The 19273-nt window shown below is 42.1% G+C and overlaps 1 protein-coding gene across 5 annotated transcripts in view; it reads left to right on the top strand.

Moving 5' to 3' along the window:
• ANO4 (anoctamin 4) overlaps positions 1 to 19273 on the top strand; it is a 491252-nt gene that overhangs the window by 345283 nt on the left and 126696 nt on the right. For 4 of the 5 annotated variants that reach the window (XM_010599655.3, XM_023538812.2, XM_023538806.2 and 1 more), the window contains one exon: positions 3931 to 4062. The exons of the other annotated variant lie outside the window; for it this stretch is intronic. In XM_010599655.3, the coding sequence (XP_010597957.2) occupies positions 3931 to 4062 (132 nt within the window). The remainder of the gene's footprint in view (positions 1 to 3930; positions 4063 to 19273) is intronic. 5 annotated transcript variants of the gene reach the window in all.

The following is a 19273-nucleotide window of genomic DNA, read 5'->3' as shown; positions in this document are numbered from 1 at the left end:
TAAGGCAAGCTTTGTCCACATGCTTCTGCTCGAACCATCCTAATGAAGGCTAGTTCACGTTCTCCATCCCCTACCCCAGTCGGGGTCTCAGGGTTTGTTGTTATTTTAAGATCTTATTTAGAACATCTTTCTTCCACTGTGGTGTTTAAAAAGCCTAGTTCATCCGCTTTCCATCACTCTTACAGTAGCCTCCGTAGCATCAAAAAGTTATTAATAATCCTTGTCTGGCAAGTCTGGAAGCTTCTCCAAAGCATTTCATACACACCCTCTTTCATAAGCCTCCTAACAACCCTGTGAAGTTGGTAAGTCAGTGTCTTAGTCTCCTTGTGCTGCTGTAACAAGGAGCCCTGGTGGCACAGTGGTTAAGCACTCTGCTGCTAACCAAAAGATCAGTGGTTCAAACCCACCAGCCACTCGGTGGGAGAAAAGTGTGGCAGGCTGCTTCGGTGAAGATTATAGCCTTGGAATTCCCATGGGGCAGTTCTACGTTGTCCTATAGCGTTGCTATGAGTTGGAATCGACTCAGTGGCAATGGGTTTGTTTTGTTTTGGTCGCTGTAAGAGAAATACATCAAGTGGGTGGCTTTACAGAACAGAAAGTTATTTTCTCATAGTTTAAGATGCTAGAAATCTGAATTCAGATCACCAGCTCTAGGCGAAGGCTCTTGGGGAAGATCCTTGCCCCTTCCAGCATTCCTGGGTTCCAGGCGACCTTCACAAGCTTCATGTGGCATTTATCTTCCCCTGTTTGTGCTTGCTTATCTCTCCGTTTATGCTACTCCTTATAACTCAGAAATGATTAGGTTCAGAACACACCCTGTACTGATAAGACCTCATTAAGATAACAAAGAAAACCTTATTTCCAGACAGTATTACATTCACAGATATGAGTCAGGATTCCAACACATATTTTAGGGGAACACCATTCAATCCCTAACAGTCAGGTATTGTTACTATTTCTATTACCCCATTTTATGACCCTGCAAAATAAAGTCCAGAAAGGTGAGTAGCTTGTGGAGGGTCACACATGTAATAAATTACAGAGCCATGTTTTAGGCTTCCCGACTACAAATCCCAGCTTCTTGGCACTATGCCAAGGCTCCTCCCTCACTTCCTTTTACCTCTCTCATTTTTAATTAATCAATCATTTTTTATTACCTTTGCTGTGTTCTCACTTCACCATCTCCACATTTCATTTAAATTGTGGTACCACAGGCTGGTTGTTGGCAGCTGCCATTTTATCCCATAAAGTATTTATGCCTGAGTTTTTATAGCTCTATTTGTTTCTATCCACGGGTACGCTGAGCACTGTACCCGCCTGAATTTAATTCACAGTCATTGCACGCAGAGCCCAGATTCTGTGCGAATGTGAACTTTGCAAAGTATAATCCGATTAGTGCTGTGAACTGTCGATGTGTGGGACGTAAAAGTTATATTATTAAAAAAAAAAAAAAAACCTTTGGGCCAATGTCCTCTTTCTTGAATGAGTTTTAAGGCAATCAGACAAAATAAAGCCAAGAGCTACTGGGAACACCACCAGTTTAGCCTAGGAAATTCAATTTATGAGTCCATTTAAGAACTACATCTTTGAACTTGGACAAGTGATAGATGCTTGTGCGGCACAATTAACTTTGAAGCAAAAAGCAAAAAGACAAAACTGTTAAAAGGCAAGCTGGTTGCTCAAATTCTTATTTTTAGAAAACAGGAAAAAGAAAATTTTAATAATAAGTACATGCTGACTGTGTGCCAGACACTGTTCTAGAGACTTTTTGTATATATTAATCAGTTGATCCTCACAACAACCCTATGAATTGGGCATCATTATCCTACCCATTTTACAGATAAGGTGTAACAGAGGCACAGCAAAGTAAAGAACCTGCCCATGGTCACCCTGCTGATATTTATGGAGCCAGGGTTTGAAGATAGGCACCCAGCCCCAGAGTTCATGCTCTCAGCCGCTGCACCACACTGCCTCTCTGAAGCTGCTCATCTCACTGTATTTTAAGTGTCTTCAAAGGGATGGCTAGGGAGGGGAGGACCAGGAAGGTGAAGGATGGAGGAGAGAGGAGGTTTGACCCCTTTGTCTTTGGAACCCTGCTTATGGCTTCGGGTCCTTCTACCCTACTAATTTTTCCCGTCTTTATGAGCCTGGGTAGAATCTTTACTTCTGTGTATATATGGGGAGGTGGGGGTGAGGTCAAGAGAAGCCTGGAGCAGCATCGAGTTTCTTTCCATTTTGAATATTTAGGGGTTCTGAAAAAGGGCAACCACCTCTAGGCAGAGCTGGGGTCATGGTGAGACTGGAACAATGCTGAGAATAAAGCAGGCAGTAAAAGAGTTCACCATCATCTTTTAGTTTGAAGTTGATTTGTTGTGTAAAAAAGTGTCCCTCCAGCCGTGAGTTTCACTGAAAATCATAAATTCCATCTGTCTGTCCAGTTGCCACCAAGTCAACTCCAACTCATGGTGACCTTGTGTGTGTCAGAGTAGAACGGTGCTCCGTAGAGCTTTCTGTGGCTGATTTTTTGAAAATAGATCACCAGTCAGGCCTTTCTTCCAAGGCGCCTCTGGGCGGGGTCAAACCGCCAACCTTTTGGTTGTCAGCTGAGCACATTACCTGTTTGTAGCACCCAGGAACAACTAAAAAGCATAAATCGCAGTGTAAATTTTTTTTTAGTTGTGGGAAATATCAAACCCAAATTCCATGTGTTTTTAGTTAATAGATTTAGAAGACATTTTGATATTTTCTTCTCCCAAGGAATTTGTTCCTTCTGCCGCCCTTAAGTGGAGATCCCCATTACCAACTATTTTTATAGGACAACCCCTAAAATTAAGAGTCTGCCATCTGTGTTTTGGTCCTGGCTTTACTTACTAGCAGTGTGATTTGGGCCCCCATGGGTCTCTTCTGCATTGTGTAAAGTGATATTTGTTCAGTCTTCAGGCCTCAGACTACCTCACAGAGATGCAGTTTGATATCTGCTCTTGGAAAAAACTTTTTTTTTTTCCAGTGGCATGAATACCTGCAGTAGCATAATCATTTGAAAGTCTAGTGTGCTTTTTGTACCTTTTTTTTTAGCAGCTTGCTGTGAACAACAATTGAAAATCTGGTCACTTGGAAACCGGATGTTTTTATCAGCTGAAATCAGAGGGACAGAGAGGGTGGGGAAGAACCCAGGGAGGAAACTGTGGCTTGAAAACTACTTCTAGGCTCTGTTGTTTTCCTTGACTTAGCAGCACTGTGTGCACTGGCCAGAATGATGCGTGTGCTCATGACACCTCAGCACCATGAGAACCCAGGGGCCAGCTTGAAAGGACAGCTGTGAAAGCCCCAGAGCTGGCTGTCTGCTGAGAGGCCACTCGGGGAAGGCATGGGAGGCCGGAAGTAAATCATGTGTCAGGCCCTGTACACACTCATCTCACTGGGACGTGCTGTCAGCCCCTCCGTAGCTAACTGCAGCGAGAGCTTATCCCTGCCTGCAGAGGGGGAGGCTTTGCAAGCATAAATGAGTTTCCAGAAGCCACAGAGCGGAACGAGTTGAGGTCTCTGCTGCTTTTCCTAAGGGACTGCCACCTTCCTTTTAGAGCCTCCCAGTCTTGTTCTGACTAAAAAAAAAAAAAAAATTGCTTGCTCGTTTATTGGCATGTGGGTGGACAAAAAAATCATGGCTGCCGTTTTAGAGACAATCATATGGAGGCCGTTTGGTGAAATGGAAGGAACACTGGCGTTTCAACTCTTTTCTTTTGTGGGGGACCTTGCTTCTCTCTCTGTGGGGCCTTAGGTTTCTCATCTGGTAAATGGTGGTGTCACAAGTGCTGTGAGAGTGCCTGGAGTATGTGGTGTCATGATTTGGCTCTGTGCTGACTTCCCTCCAGTGTCTCGGGGCACTGCTGACCTGCTGTCCCCTTTGGTCTTGCCTTTCATGTACCACAGGATCGATAAACAAATAAGCAGGTTTCGGAGATGGTTACCTAAGAAGCCAATGAGGCTGGACAAGGAGACACTGCCAGACCTGGAGGAGAATGACTGCTACACTGCCCCTTTCAGCCAGCAAAGGATCCATCAGTGAGTGTTGCTTGTGAAACCCTTGTCTTACCAAGGACATGCAGTGGTGATAGAGCCTTCTCCTGCATGGCTCTGATTCCTTGGCACGTGGGAGGAACAGGCCAGTGCCCTTCTCCCCTAAAAGGCCTGTGAATGTTCATATCCCTTTTGTATTAGTCAGGGTAAACTGACCACTATAACAAACAATCCCACAGATTGCAGGAGTTTAACACAATAGAAGGCTCATTCTTATGTGTTCAGTGAATAACTATTTCCATGGTGTTCAGAGATCCAGGCTCCTTCTGTCTTCTGGCTCTGCCAAGTCCCAGTACTCAGACCCCACTGCAGGCTCCCCACATGTAGCCAGCAGGCAGGGGAAGTGGTCTACACCATTCCCTATGGAAAAAAGAGGTGGTTTTTTAAGTCTTGGTCCAATCCTCAGTTCCTCTTTCTTCAGCAGCTCACCTCATTGCCCCAGAAAAAGCCACATCACCTAGCAGCCCACTTGCTAGTTCTTCTTTCTGACTCTCTCTGAGCAGTAATTTGTCACTTTTGATATGTGGGGGGAAATACTGGCTAAGTAATTATGAGAAATTGCAGAAGTGCTCAAGAATTTAAGGGATGATGGCTGGACGACAGGGTAGGTGGTAGGAGAGAAAAACACACCAAAGACTGTAACCAGCTATAGAGAAGCAGCCTCTCCAGAGAGCATGAAGCAGGCTTGCCCAGCCTTGCTCTCAGCAGGACTTCAGGGAGTCCCGGCTCTCTCTGCTCCAACCGTTGAGACAGCCTCAGGAAAAAATGACTTATCTGAGGGGAGCAAGAGTGACAGATTTCTAAAAATATAGGTTGCTGCTTTTGAGAAAGCATAAAGCAAAGGGCAATTGCCAAGGGGTTACAGAGAGTTCAAAATGGGAGCATGTTTCACCAACAGAAAATCACATAAAGTCTGTAGAACTCTAGAGGACAAAAGAGAAGGAAAATCAAAGAATGGATGTTCCACATCAACAAGTATAATGCTCAGTTTAACCAAGATCGGTCTAATGCAAGGGGAGCAACTCAGTAAGCCTCTGAAATAGCCAACCTGGGGTCCTCAGGAATCGCATTGATGCCAACACAGCCACGTTATCCAAACATTAAAAGAATTACTGGAGAAGACATGAAACTCACAGCTCAGCCTCGAAATTCTAGTTAAATTCTCCGTGGGAAATAGAAACGAAGAGGGACATAATATTAATTCAGTGATCAGGACTTGAGTTTTTTCTTAAGAGAAAAAACAAATGAAACCTGACATTTGTACCCTTATTTTAAACTTTCTCCATGTCTACACTGTTCATTTTGAAGTTTCATAGACAAATGTTTGTATGAGGGATTTTTTTTTTTTTTTGGTATGTTTTAATGAATAGATTTTATTTTTAAAGCAGTTTTAGGTTTACAGAAAATTTAGCAGGAAATACAGAGTTCTCATATATTCCCTCTCTCCCCTGCTCCCAGTTTCCCAAAGTATTAACGTCTTGAATTAGTATGGAACATTTGTTACAATTGACGAACCCATATTGATACATTATCATTATTAAGTCCATAGTTTATATTAGAGTTCTTTGTGTTATTCAGTCCTGTGGGTTTTGATAAATGTATAATGTCATGTATCCACTATCGCAGTATCATACAGAATAGTTTCACTGCCCTACAGATCTTCCATGCTATTCATCTGGAGTCTGGTTTACATGTGGAGTTTCCTTTTGCTTCTCACCTGCCTGAGGGGTGCCTAGCACAGTGCAGCGGAGTTTCAAAGCATTTTGGATGGATGGATGGGCGGGCGGGCGGGCGGGCGGACGAACGGACGGACGGACGGATGGATGGATGGATGAGTTATATGGTGTGTGCTCTGAGATTTGGTTTTACTTCAATGGCATGTAGATAAATAGAAAAGGAATGGGATGGGTAGATGGATGAATGAGTCAATGAATTAAATGGCATACAGTCTGAAGTTTTGTTTTACTTAAAGGGATTTTGATAAATGAAGAGGAAGGTTTTCCACACTCCTTCATGCTGGTTATATTTCCTGATGTTCTTGCTTTACAACAAAGACTTTTAGCATGGTTCTCAAAGTCAGGTGCATGCAGGGCACCCAGCAGGGTCTCTGGGAACTGGAACACAGAATATTTTTAACAAATATTTTTAATGTATAATAAATGAGGGATGATATTATGCAAGGGAGGAGCATTCAGTCATCTCTCTCACATATTTGAGAAGGCTTTTTGACATGTTTGGGTGTTGATTCACTGAATAATTGATTTATTCAACAGTCTACTTCTTGCCAGGCACTGTCTAGGTACAGAGGATAGGCAGTCCTTACCTGCAACCTAGTGAAAATAGGAGATCATTTTAAATAATTGTAACAGTATGATGGATGTGTCTTAAAAGAGAGAGTACTCAATTCTTTAGGATGGGGTGGGGTTGGTAAGTGATGATGGTTGGTCACCAGGAAGAAAAGACTTGATATGAGTCTTGAAGGATAAGACCCATTCAGGTAGATAAGGGGAGAAAAATATTCCAAGGAGAGAGCAATGTAATATATAAAAGAACAAAAGCATGAAACAGGATGGAGTGTTTGAGGAACCACCAGCATTTTTCTGTAAATGGATATAGGGTGTGAGGAGGACTTGGCACTACTGATTGAAAAAAATGATAGAGGGTTGATTGAATATGAGGTTTTAAGACAGGAGGACCAAAGAAGAAAAGCAGAAGGACAGCTAGAATGAAGCAAGCCTAAGAACCAGACCTCAGTGGAACCAGGAGAATAGTTTAGGCAGTTCTGTCACGTAAATGGGAGATGAAAAATTAAGTAAGAGTCTCAAATGTTACGGGCAGTAGGAATTTCTTTTTCTTTGAAATTTGTCATGCCACATAGGCAACATCCCTTTGATGAGTGTGTAAAAGTAAGACTCAAATAATGAGTCTCACTGCCAAGTTGAAAACACTTGTTTGGTATGATCAGAAGAAAAAAAATTCTCTAAGGATGCTCTGCGGGTGATGTTAACGGGTTTAAAGTAATCAACACTCATTGATTAATGAGCTCTGGGAGTTATAAAATGATATCCAGGCTTTCCAAATGCAGCCCAGAATTCCACGTGACTTCTCGGTTTTGCAGAATGTGTGATATTGTGTTTGTCTAGGAATAAAAGGTTAAGTGTGTGTGAGGGAGTATGAATGTAGGAGTAAAAAAAAAGAGAAAATAGAATTGGATGTTTAATTGGAAAAAAAAAAAAAAAAACCAAAACCAAACCCGTTGCCACTGAGTCAGTTCCAACTCATAGAGACCCTATAGGACAGAGTAAAACTTCCCTTGTTCTCAGGATAAAACCCAGACTCCTAAGTTGGCTCACTACCTCTTCTTCCATCCCCAGACAGGGCCTCGGCCACACTCCTTAACCAACCACGCCCTCTTTTGTCTCCTGTCTACACATGCTGTTCTTTCTGCCTGGGAAGCCTTTCCATTGGGCTCCCTTCATTCAGGTTTCAGCAGAGACATCATTTTCTTTAGAAGACCTTCCATAATTTTCAACCCCCATCCCCAATTCTGGGTGAGACACGCTGTACTATGTCTTGGTAACACTGTATTTTTCTTTTCCTATCATTGCTCTTAATTATTAGTACCATTCATTTTAATTCCTTTTTGTTAGACTGTAAGCTTCTTGAAAGACCAATTTTTGAATTCCATGGTAGATGCCGAATAATGGTTTGTTACATGAAAACAAATAAATAGAAAGAAATGAAAATAGGAGAGTCACGTGAGTGAAGAATAAAGACAACGTGAAGTTAGCTCACTGCACACTCATCTCAAACCAAACTCTGGACTTCACCTCCTCCCATATGCTCCTTCTCTAGTGCTGCTATCTCAGTAAATGGCACCAATATTTGTCCAGGAAGAAACCAGAGTCTGGAAGCCATCCTTGACATCTCCTTCACCTCCACTTTCCACATCTAATACATCTCCAAGGACTGATGAGTTTACATCCTAAGTGTCTCTTGAATTCTCTTTGCCACCATTATCTTGCTTTTGAACCCCAGAAATAGTCTAACACATTTCCCTAATCCTACTCTTGCCCACCTCCAATCCATTCTCTGAAGTGCATGTAGAACGATGTTTTCAAAATGTACATCTAATCACGTCACTTTACCCGGTTTAAAAACCTTAGGATAAATACTAAAATTATTGACATGGCCTACAAGGCCTCAAATGGCTGCACCACACCATTAACTTCTCTCAGTGTCATCTGCCTTCACTGCCTCCCACTCCTCAGAACGGCCTCATAGGGTTTCCAGTGAGCAGCTGGTAGATTTGAACAGCTGACCTTTTGCTTAACACCCGAACGCTTAACCACTGTTCTCTGCCTCAGGGCATTGAACATATGCTTTCTCCTCCCCTGGCATTGTCTTCCCATTCCTTCTTCAACCTAGTTCACTTACTTTTTCAGGATTATCCTTCAGGACTCAGCCCTGCCCCCAGTCATTCCAGAGAGCAGGTCTCTTTGCTGTACACTGTTTTAGCAGCATGTTTCTTATCCAACATTTTTCACTTTTGAGATTTTTTAATTATTTGTGTATTACGTAATTAATGCTCATCTTACTAGGTAAACTAGGTGCTTCGTGGAGCATAGGCCATCTCTGTTTTTGCTCACCTTTGCGTCTACAGGACCTAGCTTAATGCCTCATATACAGTCAGGACTCAATACGTGTCTGTTAAATGGAGTGAGGCCAAAAGTAATAAAGACAACTCAGAATGATCTAATTGTAAATCTTTGTAGTTTGAACTACGTTATACAAAAAACTAAAGTTGAGAACTGATTCAAAAGCAAATAGCCTAGCATTCTATTTAGACAATATCCATGTTTGAGGAGCAGTAAAAGCAAACCTGCGGGTACCCATATCTCTAAGTCAATGTATGATGTCACTTGGCCCTTTTTTATGGTATCACCAGAGCTGAAAACTCTTACTTTGTGCCAGACACTATTCTAAGAACTTTGCTTTTCATCCTCACAACAACCCTATGAGGGAGTGTGTGTGGGGGGAGGGGGGGGGTATTACGCCATTTTACAGATAAGGAAAGTGAGGCACAAAGAGGTTAAGGAACCTGCTGTAGGTCACACAGCTGCTAAGTGGTTGTATTAGGATAGGTCACCTGCCTAAACAACCCCAAATCTCAGTGGTTTAACACTAAAAAAAACAAACCAAGCCTGTTGCATGGAGTCAGTTCCAACTCATACAACCTTATAGGACAGAGTAGAACTGCTCCCATATGGTTTTCAAGGCTGTAATCTTTACAGAAGCATACTGCCACATCTTTCTCTTGCAGAGCAGCGAGTGTGTTAGAACTGCAGAACTTTTGGTCAGTGGCTGAGTGCTTAACCATTGTACCACCAGGGCTCCTGGTTTGACGCTGTCCTCGTTATTGTTAGGTGCCGTCAACTTGATTCTAACTCATAGCGACCCTATAGACAGAGTTTAACACTACACAAGTGTATTTCTTTCACATCACTGTCTAGTGTCAGTCACACCAGGAGTACCAGAAACCAAAACCAAACTCATTGCTGTTGAGTCAGTTCCAACTCATAGTGACCCTATAGGACAGAGTAGAGCTACCTCATAAGGTGTCTAAGCCCATAAATCTTTATGGAAGCAGACTACCACATCTTTCTCCCATGGAACAGCTGGTGGGTTCGAACTGCCAACGTTTTAGTTAGCAGCCAAGTGCTTAACCACTGTGCCACCAGGGCTCCTTACACCAGGGGGAGAGGGCAGGAAATGCAATGTCTCTACTCCATGCAGTCATTTAGGTACCAGGCTCTTCCAATCTGGTAACTCTGCTATCTCCTAGATTGCTGCTCCTGGCTGGCAGACAAGGGAAAAAGACAAGAGAAAAAGGAAGTGTTTATGGGGAAGCCTAGGGGTGGTGTACAGCTCTTTTACCCACATTCCATGGGCTAGAGCTCAGTCATGTGGCCACCCCTAACCAGAGATGCTGGGTAAGCTAGTCTAGCTGTGTGCCCCAAAAGAAAAGGAAGACAGGTTTGAAGAAGGAATTCAAACTCAGGCAGCGAGAGTCCAGATCCCAGTCTCTTGACCACTGTGTGCTACAGCAGGGTTTCTCAACCTTGGCATTTTGGGCTGGATAACCCTTGGTTGTAGGGCTGTCCTGTGGATTGTAGAGTGGGTAGCAGCACCCTTGGCCTTGATCCACTAAATGCCAGTAGCACCTGCCCCCTAGTCATAACTATAAAAAAAAAGGCATTGCCGAATTTTCCCTGGTAGCAGGGTGGAGAAGGAGCCCTGATGGCGCAACATTTAAGCACTCAGCTGCTAACTGAAAGGTTTGCATTTTGAACCCAACCAGCAGCTCCATGGGAGAAAGACTTGGTCATCTGCTTCCATAAAGATTGCAGCCAAGTAAACCCTATGGGGCAGTTCTATTCTGTCACATGGGGTTGCTATGAGTTGGAATTGACTCCAGGGCACCCAACAACAACAGTAGGGTGGGGGCTGGGAAAACCACACTTGTCTCCCCCATTGTGTTGAGAACTATTGCTCTACTGTCTTCTCCCCACTCCATAAGATAAACTCTAGTCCATTTAAGAGTTAATTTATTCCTCTTTGCCTGTGAGTGCTGCTCTGCTTTAAGTATCACTGCCCTTCATACTTAAAATGGCATTAACAGTAACACCTTTGAGGCAGTTACTTTCCCATAATAAAGGTTTTCCTGCCTGTAGAGAGAAAAAGGAATGTGGAAAGAAGTTATGTCACTTTTTCTAATAAAACCTGATGCCGTTGAGTAAATTCTGACTAATAGCGACCCTATAAAAAAAACTGCCCTATAGGGTTTCCAAGGAGCACCTGGTGGATTTGAACTGCTGACCTTTATGCTTAGCAGCTGTAGCTCTTACCCGTTTTGCCACCAGGGTTTTGGCTATATTCTTTCAAGAAATAGATCAATTCTGAATTGTCTGCTTGCTAGGTAGTGGCCACTCATTAGTTTAGGTGATGGATTAGGTAATACCAAGTAAAGGGGAAGTCAGAACAACTTGACCAAGATACACAATGTACTGAGAAATTCACCAGAAGAAGACACGATTCTGGTAAAAGCCACAACATATACAATTTTGCAACAACAGTAATAACAACCAAAACATCTGTGAGAGGTTACAAAGGTAGATATCTATGTTTATATATTATACCAAAAAAAAAAAAAACCTGTTGCCATCGAGCCATTTCCAACTCATAGTGACCTTATAGATAGGCCAGCACATAGGAATATATGGGTACGTATGTATAGGCATTTCTATAGGCAAATGTACAAATATGTTTGTGTGTGCTCCATACATATTCATATATAAAATAAAGCACAAAGCAGACACAGTTATGGACACTTCCTAGACATAACCAAATACCGTGTAGGACTGGGTTACCAGCTTTGATGGCTTAGGACCATAGTCTTGGGGGGTAACTCAGTCAGTTGGCATAACATAGCTCACAAAGATAATGTTCTACAGCCTAGTATGGTGAGTAGCGCCTACGGTCTTAAAAGCTTGTGAGTGGCCATCTAAGGAACAATAGTTGGTCTTTACGTGTCTGGAGCAGAAGAGAAAGAAGAAAACCAAAGCCTTAAAGAAGAAGCTAATCTGCAGGACTGATAGTCCACAGGAATCACACCCTAACCCACCTTGAGAGTGAGAAGACCCTGTGGCTGGAACAGAAATGGCAAGAAGAAGGGTAATAGCGATGAGCTAGCGAGGTCAGAGGGAGCTCGGTTATGTTTGGCCTTGTGGGCCATTGTGAGGACCAACTGATCTAAGCTAACTTTTAAAATTATCTTTCTGACTGTTCTTTTGAGAGAAAATTGTAGGGAGTGAGAGCAGAAGCAGAGGACCACTTAGGAGGTGATTTGGGCCATCTAAGTGAGAGGTAATGTGTTTATGTGTATTTTCAGTCTCCAGCTTTCTAAAGTCTGTTAACGAAAGTATACGCTATGTAGAACTCAGCACTGATCCATTTCTTTGCAAAACTTCATTGTACACAAACCATTTTCACTCGTGTGCATATATGAAATGGATGTTATAAAAAGACCTCTTAAATTGAAATTTGCTCACCTGCTGTCCTCCCCCTAGACTGGGAGCTCATTGAGGGCCAGAACCACAAGCCTGTGGAGAATCACACCCAGGACATGTTTATAAGACCTAACAGCACAGGAAAGGATCGAGACAGTGCTGGCCTTGCTGTCCCTGCTGCAGGACAGAGCTGGGAGTCCGTTTTCTAGTCTTGATGCCCCAGCAACATCTCCCAAACCCAGAACATCCAGAAGAAAGGTGAAAAGCACAGTCGGTCAGTAAGTTAATTGCAGTTCACATGTCCAACTTGAATTTTCCCCTACCTTGTTGATTTATATTTGGCCTCAGTTCCGCTAATGGATAGACCATCTTCTCTAGCAAAAGATTTATGGCCATTAGATTCTGTTATCAGTACTAATACCTGTCCCCAAGATATTTAACACACACATTTTAATTCCTGTGTCATGCACACAGATGAATGGACGTTCTAGACCACTTGACATGAAATTTGCTTGTGTGCCTTTTTCCCCCTCCAAAACTGTGAGCTAAGGAATAATAAAAAAGTCTAGGCAATAACAAATCAACACAGCTTAACTATGGAGATCTTGGTGCTTGGGTCTGCGAGGGCTGGTAGGGAGGGGAGAAAGTTGCTGGAAGGGTGGTGGACAAGAGTTTCTCTGTAACCTCCCCTGCAACCTTGTCTGTAATCATTGACCTTCCACTCAGTGGAATTAAGTAGACTGTGGCTTGAGTTGCAGACAGTAGGGATCAGCCAAATGGCAGCCTTCAAGTAATGGTAGCAACAATTGCAATAATAAAAATGATAGAGACCACCATTTATTAAACAACTATATATCAGGGTTGGAGCCCTGGGTGAAGTGGTTAAGAGATCGGCTGCTAACCAGGAGGTCAGCGATTTGAATCCACCAGCTGCTCCTTGGAAACCCTATGGGGCAATCCTGTAGAGTCTCTGTAAGTCAGAATTGACTCCACGGCAAGGGATTTGATTTGGTTTGGCTATATATCAGCGTTACAAAGTAGATGCGTTACAACTTTGTGAGGGTATGGGTCATATGATGAAGGTAAGACACTGAGTGGCTTTCTCAATGCATATTAATAAACAGGAGGGTCATGTGTTTTCTCCACAATGCTGACACCTCATGTATGTACCAATCAAAAATCAGTTGCCATAGAGCCAACTCCAGCTCACAGTGACCCCATGTATGTCAGAGTAGAACTCTGCTCCATAGAGTTTTCAACAGCTGGTTTTTCTAAAGTAGATCATCAGGTCTTTCTTCCGAGGGACCTCGGTACATTAACTACTTGCTCCACCAAAGGACTCCATGTGTACCACCTGGAAGCCCAAATATAGTCTTTCAGCCCCATTAACCAAGGATGAGACTGCAGGTGTGAAAACATTTGAACACTAGTTTCTATGAAGGCATTTGAGGTAGGTTAAAGAGACAGATACAATAAAATGGCAAAATACAAATAAATTCACATTCTGAAAGAAGGAAGATAAAATTTAGAGCAGGCACTCAAGTTCAGGGGAAAATGGGCTCAGGTTTGCAGGCCTCAATTTATATTTGTAATAGTTGACAAATGAGCCAACAAATTGGGTTCTAGACCTAGTATGCAAAGCAGAAGGGAGAGACACAGTAAATCACATGCTTCTGATTGTCAGAGAGGAAGAAAATCAATCCCTGTGGTAAAGCAGTGCTTTTTCAGCATTTGACTCTGAAATAAAATTCTTGCATGGGGCTCTGAATGAACTAGTGGAAAATACCCTCCTTAACCTTCCTCTAGCAAATACTTGTAGGGCTTTCTGGAGACTGTTTCTGGTATGTTCTTCAGCATGGTTCTGGAGAATGAACTGCTCAGAGTCATAACCTCCAGGAGTTTAGGCAGGTCTCCAACAAAATACTACAGTACACCCTGAACTAATCTAGTTGTAAATCTTTGAGGTTTGAACTACATTGTACAAAAAGTACAGAACAGATTCAAAAGCAAATAGCCTAACATTATATTTCAACATATATCCATGTTTGAGAAGCAATAAAAGCAAACCTGTGGGTACAGGCAATGTACAGTGCCTTTTGATCATATTTATATGTTATCACCAGAGCTGGCTCTAAAGGTGGGAAAACTATGTTACTGCTTACCTGCCATGATTGAAGGACGTCCAAAGATCTGATCCTACAGAAAGCTCTCCTACACTAGCCACCTGTGAGGCCTGATGTTGTCAGCGTTGTTCTTGTTAGCTGCTGTCAAATCAACCCCCAACTCATAGTGACTCCATGTACAAAGAGATCAGACCATTGTAATCCACAGGGTTTTCATTGGCTGATTTTTCATAAGTACCTTGCCAGACCTTTCTTCCTGGTCTGATTTAGTCTGGAAGCTCTGCTGAAGTCTGTTTAGCGTCACAGCAATACACAAGACATTGGTCCATAGCAATACTGACAGACAGGTGGCGGCCATCCTTGAGGTGCATTGGCCAAGAATCGAACCCAGGTCTCTTGACATGGAAGGCAACAATTGTCAGTGGTACAGTCAGTCATTTTATTGAAGCATTGTAGTTCTAGAAGGCCCTCCTCAAAACAACTTCAGAGAAGGCAATTCAATAGAACAGTAGGGAGTTTAACATAGGATTAATAATAGCTAACATTTATATGGAAGCCCTGTTGTTGTAGTGGTTAAGAGCAATGGCTGCTAACCAAAAGGTCAGCAGTTCGAATCCACCAGACGCTCTTAGGAAACCCTATTGGGCAGTTCTACTCTGTCCTGTAGGATCCCTCTGAGTCAGAATCAACTCAATGGCAACGGTTTTAACATTTATATGGTACTTACTGCGTTCCTGGAGACCCTGAGTGGTGCAAATGGTTAATACGCTTGGCTGGTAACCAAAAGGTTGGATGTTTGAATCCACCCAGAGGCACCTCAGAAGAAACTCCTGGCAATCCACTTTTGAAAAATCAGCCATGGAAAACCCTGTGGAGCACAGTATTACTCAGACACACCCAGGGCCACTATCACTCGAAATTGACTTGACAGCAACTGGTTTTTATAGGGCTCCAAGTACTTCACAGTTACAACCTCATTTTTTCCAGTTTACAGCAGAGAAAACTGGGGCACAGAGAAGTAATTTGCCCAAAGTCACACAGTTAAGTGGCAAGGCTTAGATTCTAATGACAGGCATTCCAACTTGGGTCATGCTTTTTACATTGTGCTATTGTATTGTATTAGTTTCCTATGGCTGCTGTAACATATTATGGTAAAAATAGTGAGTTAAGACAACACAAATTTATTATATTATAGTTCTGTAAGTTGGAAGTCCAACATAGATCTCACTGGGCTAAAATCAAGGTACTGATAGGGCTGCATTCCTTTATGGAAGCTCTGGAGGAGAATCTGTTACCTTGCCCTTTCTAGCTTCTAGTGAAGGACCACATTCCTTGGCTTTTGTCCACCTTCCTCTGTCTTCTCAGCCACCAACAGCAATTGAGTCCCTCTCACATCACATCACTCTGACCTGGCTTCCATTGTCTCCTTTCTCTCACCCTTCTGCCTTCCTTCCCCACTTTTAAGGACCTTTGTGGTTTCACTGGGCTCTTCTGGATAATACAAGACAATCTCCCTCTTTTAAAGTCAGCTGATAAACAACTTAATTCCCTCTGCAGCCTTAATTCCTTTTTGCCATATGTTGTTGTTGTTAGGTGCCATTGGGTCAGTTCCGACTCATAGCGACCCTAAGTACACAGAGCAAAACACTGCCCAGTCTTGCGCCATCCTCACAGTCGTTGTTATGCTTGAGCCATTGTTGCAGCCACTGTGTCAATCCATCTCACCGAGGGTCTTGCTCTTATTTGCTGACTCTACCAAGCTTGATATGCTTCTCCAGGGACTGGTCCCTACTGGTAACATATCCAAAGTACATGAGACAAAGTCTCACCGTCCTTGCTTCTAAGGAGCATTCTGGCTGTATTTCTTCCAAGACAGACTTGTTCGTTCTTCTGGCAATCCATGGTATATTGAATATTCTTCGCCAACACCATTCTTCCATCTTCCTCATTCATTGTCCACCTTTCACATGCGTATGAGGCAACCAAAAATATCAGTTGCACCTTAGTCCTCAAAGTGACATCTTTGCTTTTTAACACATTAAAGAGATCTTTTGCTGCAGATTTGCCCGATACAATACCTCATTTGATTTCCTGACTGCTGCTTCCATGGGTGTTGCTTGTGGATCCAAGTAAAATAAAATACTTGACAACTTTGATATTTTCTTCATTTATCGTGATGTTGCTTATTCATCCAGTTGTGAGGATTTTTGTTTTCTTTATGTTAAGATGAAATCCGTACTGAAGGCTGTACTGTTTGATCTTCATCAGTTAAGTGCTTCAAGTCCTCTTCACTTTCAGCAAGCGAGATTGTGTCATCTGCATATTGCAGGTTGTTAATGAATCTTCCACCAGTACTGATAATACATTCATCTTCATATAGTCCACTTTCTCAGATTACTTGCTGAGCATACAGACTGAATAAGTATAGTGAAAGGATACAACTGACACACACCTTTCTTGATTTTAAACCATGCAGCATCCCCTTGCTCTGTTTGAACGACTGCCTCTTGGCCAATGTACAGATTCCACATGTACACAGTTAAGTGTTCTGGAATTCCCATTCGTCACATTGTTATCCATAATTTGTTGTGATCCACACAGTCGAATGCCTTTGCATAGTCAATAAAACACAGGTGAACATCTTTCTGGTATTCTCTGCTTTCATCCAAGATCCATCAGACATCAGCAGTGATACTCCTTGTTTCATGCCATCTTCTGAATCTGGCTTGAATTTCAGGAAGTTCCCTGTTGATGTACTGCCGCAACCTCTTTTGAATGATCTTCCGCAAAATTTTACTTGCGTGTGATATTAATAATATTGTTCAATAAATTCTGCATTCTGTTGAATCACCTTTCTTTGGAATGGGGACAAGTATGGATCTCTTCCAGTCGGTTGGCCAGGTAGCTATCTTCCAAATTTCTTGGCGTAGACCACTGAGCACCTCCAGCACTGCATGCGTTTGTTGAAACATCTCGACTGGTATTCTATCAATTCCTAGAGGCTTGTTTTCACCAATGCTTTAGTGCAGCTTGTACTTCTTCCTTCAGTATCATTGGTTCTTAATCATATACTGACTTCTGAAATAATTGAACATCGACCAGTTCTCTTGGATACAGTGACTTTCTGTATTCTATCACCTTTTGATGCTTCCTGCATTGTTCAATATTTTGCCCCTAGAATCCTTCAAAATTGCAACTCAAGGCTTGGATTTTTTCTTCAGTTCTTTCAGCTTGAGAAATTCCAAGCAGGTTCTTCCTGTTTTCCATATAGCTTAACAATATTCACAGGTTCTAGGGATTAGGACATGGACGACTTTGGAGGACCATTATTCTGCTTAGCACTGCTATATAAATTTGCCAATCTGCAAAGCACCAAGGGTCTGGCACACAGGGCAGGTAAGTTTTTATGGGAAAAGAAAGGAAGGGAGGGAGGAAGAGAAAGAGATGGCATTAGGATATGGAGGCATTGAATGAAATGGCATATGTAAAATATTTAGGCCATTACCTGGCACATAGAAAAAAACCTAGTTGCAACTCCAACTCATGGTGACCCCACGTGTTTCAGGGTAGAGCTGTGCTCCATGTGGTTTTCAATGGCTGTTTTTTTTAGATTGCCAGCATTTTCTTTTGAGATGCCGCTGGATAGGCTTGAACTACCAACCTTTCTGTTAGCAGCTGAGCGTGTTGATTGTTTGCACCACACAGGGATGCATAGAAAGACTCAATTAACGATAGTTATTATCATTAGCCAATAGCACAATGAGAATTCTTAGAAAAATCTCTGAAAAGTTGCAGTTGGTCTGTAAAGAGAAAATCTGAGGTTCCAAAGACCAATTTTGCCTAGATAATTACCTAACCTGAATTGGAATATCAGTTGCTTTTAATGATAATTAAGTTTGCACAGCAAATTAGGTTCCCTTTTAACAATTTCTATACATACACTAAATGACAACCGAAGTGTATCATTGTTGAAGATACACTGCCATGTCACATTTTACTTATCAGCAACATATGTAGATTTGTTTTTTAAACCCCGTCAGCATAGGTAGCTGAAGACACTGATTGTTCTAGTGTGTACATTTTGCTGCATGTTCTTTTGGGAGTGTGTGGAGTTTTTCTGTTTTCATTGATCTGAAATCTTTGGAGAATCCTTCAGGCGAAGAGATGCCAAGATTGATTTAGGTAGGATTAACATTCTTCAGTGCCCCAAGGACTGAAAACAGCCTCAGAACACTTGTTTTATTGCAGGTACTTATTCGGCATACCCAAAACATAGGATCCTCAATATGCAGGTTGTTCGTATTGATCCATAGAGTCAGGGGAGGCATTGATGTTCTCGAAAGTTTTAAACTGAGATGAAAATGAAACGAGCCACACAGCCAAGATTTGTGCCTCTGAAAATGATGTGGCTCCTCGATGTGGGACATAACTTAATGCCATTACCTTAAGGGATAAAGAGGTCACCTAATCATATGGGAAAAGTGGACCGTTGGGTGTCTGGAAACACAAAAGTCAGTCAGGTATGTTCTCTTGGTATCTATGAGACCAGCTGGGAGTAAGTCACTTGGAAATATTGTATTGCCTTTTATCCATTTATAAATAAGTGTGTTTTTTTTTTTCCATTCTTTAACTCATTCCTTTAACAAATATTTTCAATGCCTATTAAAGTAGGTACCAGGTATTGTACTGCACTAGGGAAACATGCATGAGCTGTGTTTTCCTATGTATATTTATGTGTATATATTTTTATTTAAATTTTCAACTTGACCATGTTAAATTTATTGAGAAGGAGGCTTATTTTCTTCATCAAAGTGTTAAAAGGCAAATTAAAGTTCTTCTAGGAAAAAGGATTTACCAAATTTAGGTAGAGGAAAATAAGGGCAGGTTAACATTAAAGAGAAGGAAGAGGTGGATTGTATATTATACAGTCACATTGTGCATTGTGTGTGCCTTGTGTCATCTGAAACAGTAGCAATCAGAGAGAACAGGGGAGACCAGAGCAGG

The sequence above is a fragment of the Loxodonta africana genome, chromosome 4 (genome assembly GCF_030014295.1).
Source record: "Loxodonta africana isolate mLoxAfr1 chromosome 4, mLoxAfr1.hap2, whole genome shotgun sequence".
NCBI classification, from domain to species: domain Eukaryota; kingdom Metazoa; phylum Chordata; class Mammalia; order Proboscidea; family Elephantidae; genus Loxodonta; species Loxodonta africana.
The sequence above is the reverse complement of the archived record's forward strand: the minus strand, read 5'-3'. Positions and strand labels throughout refer to the sequence as shown.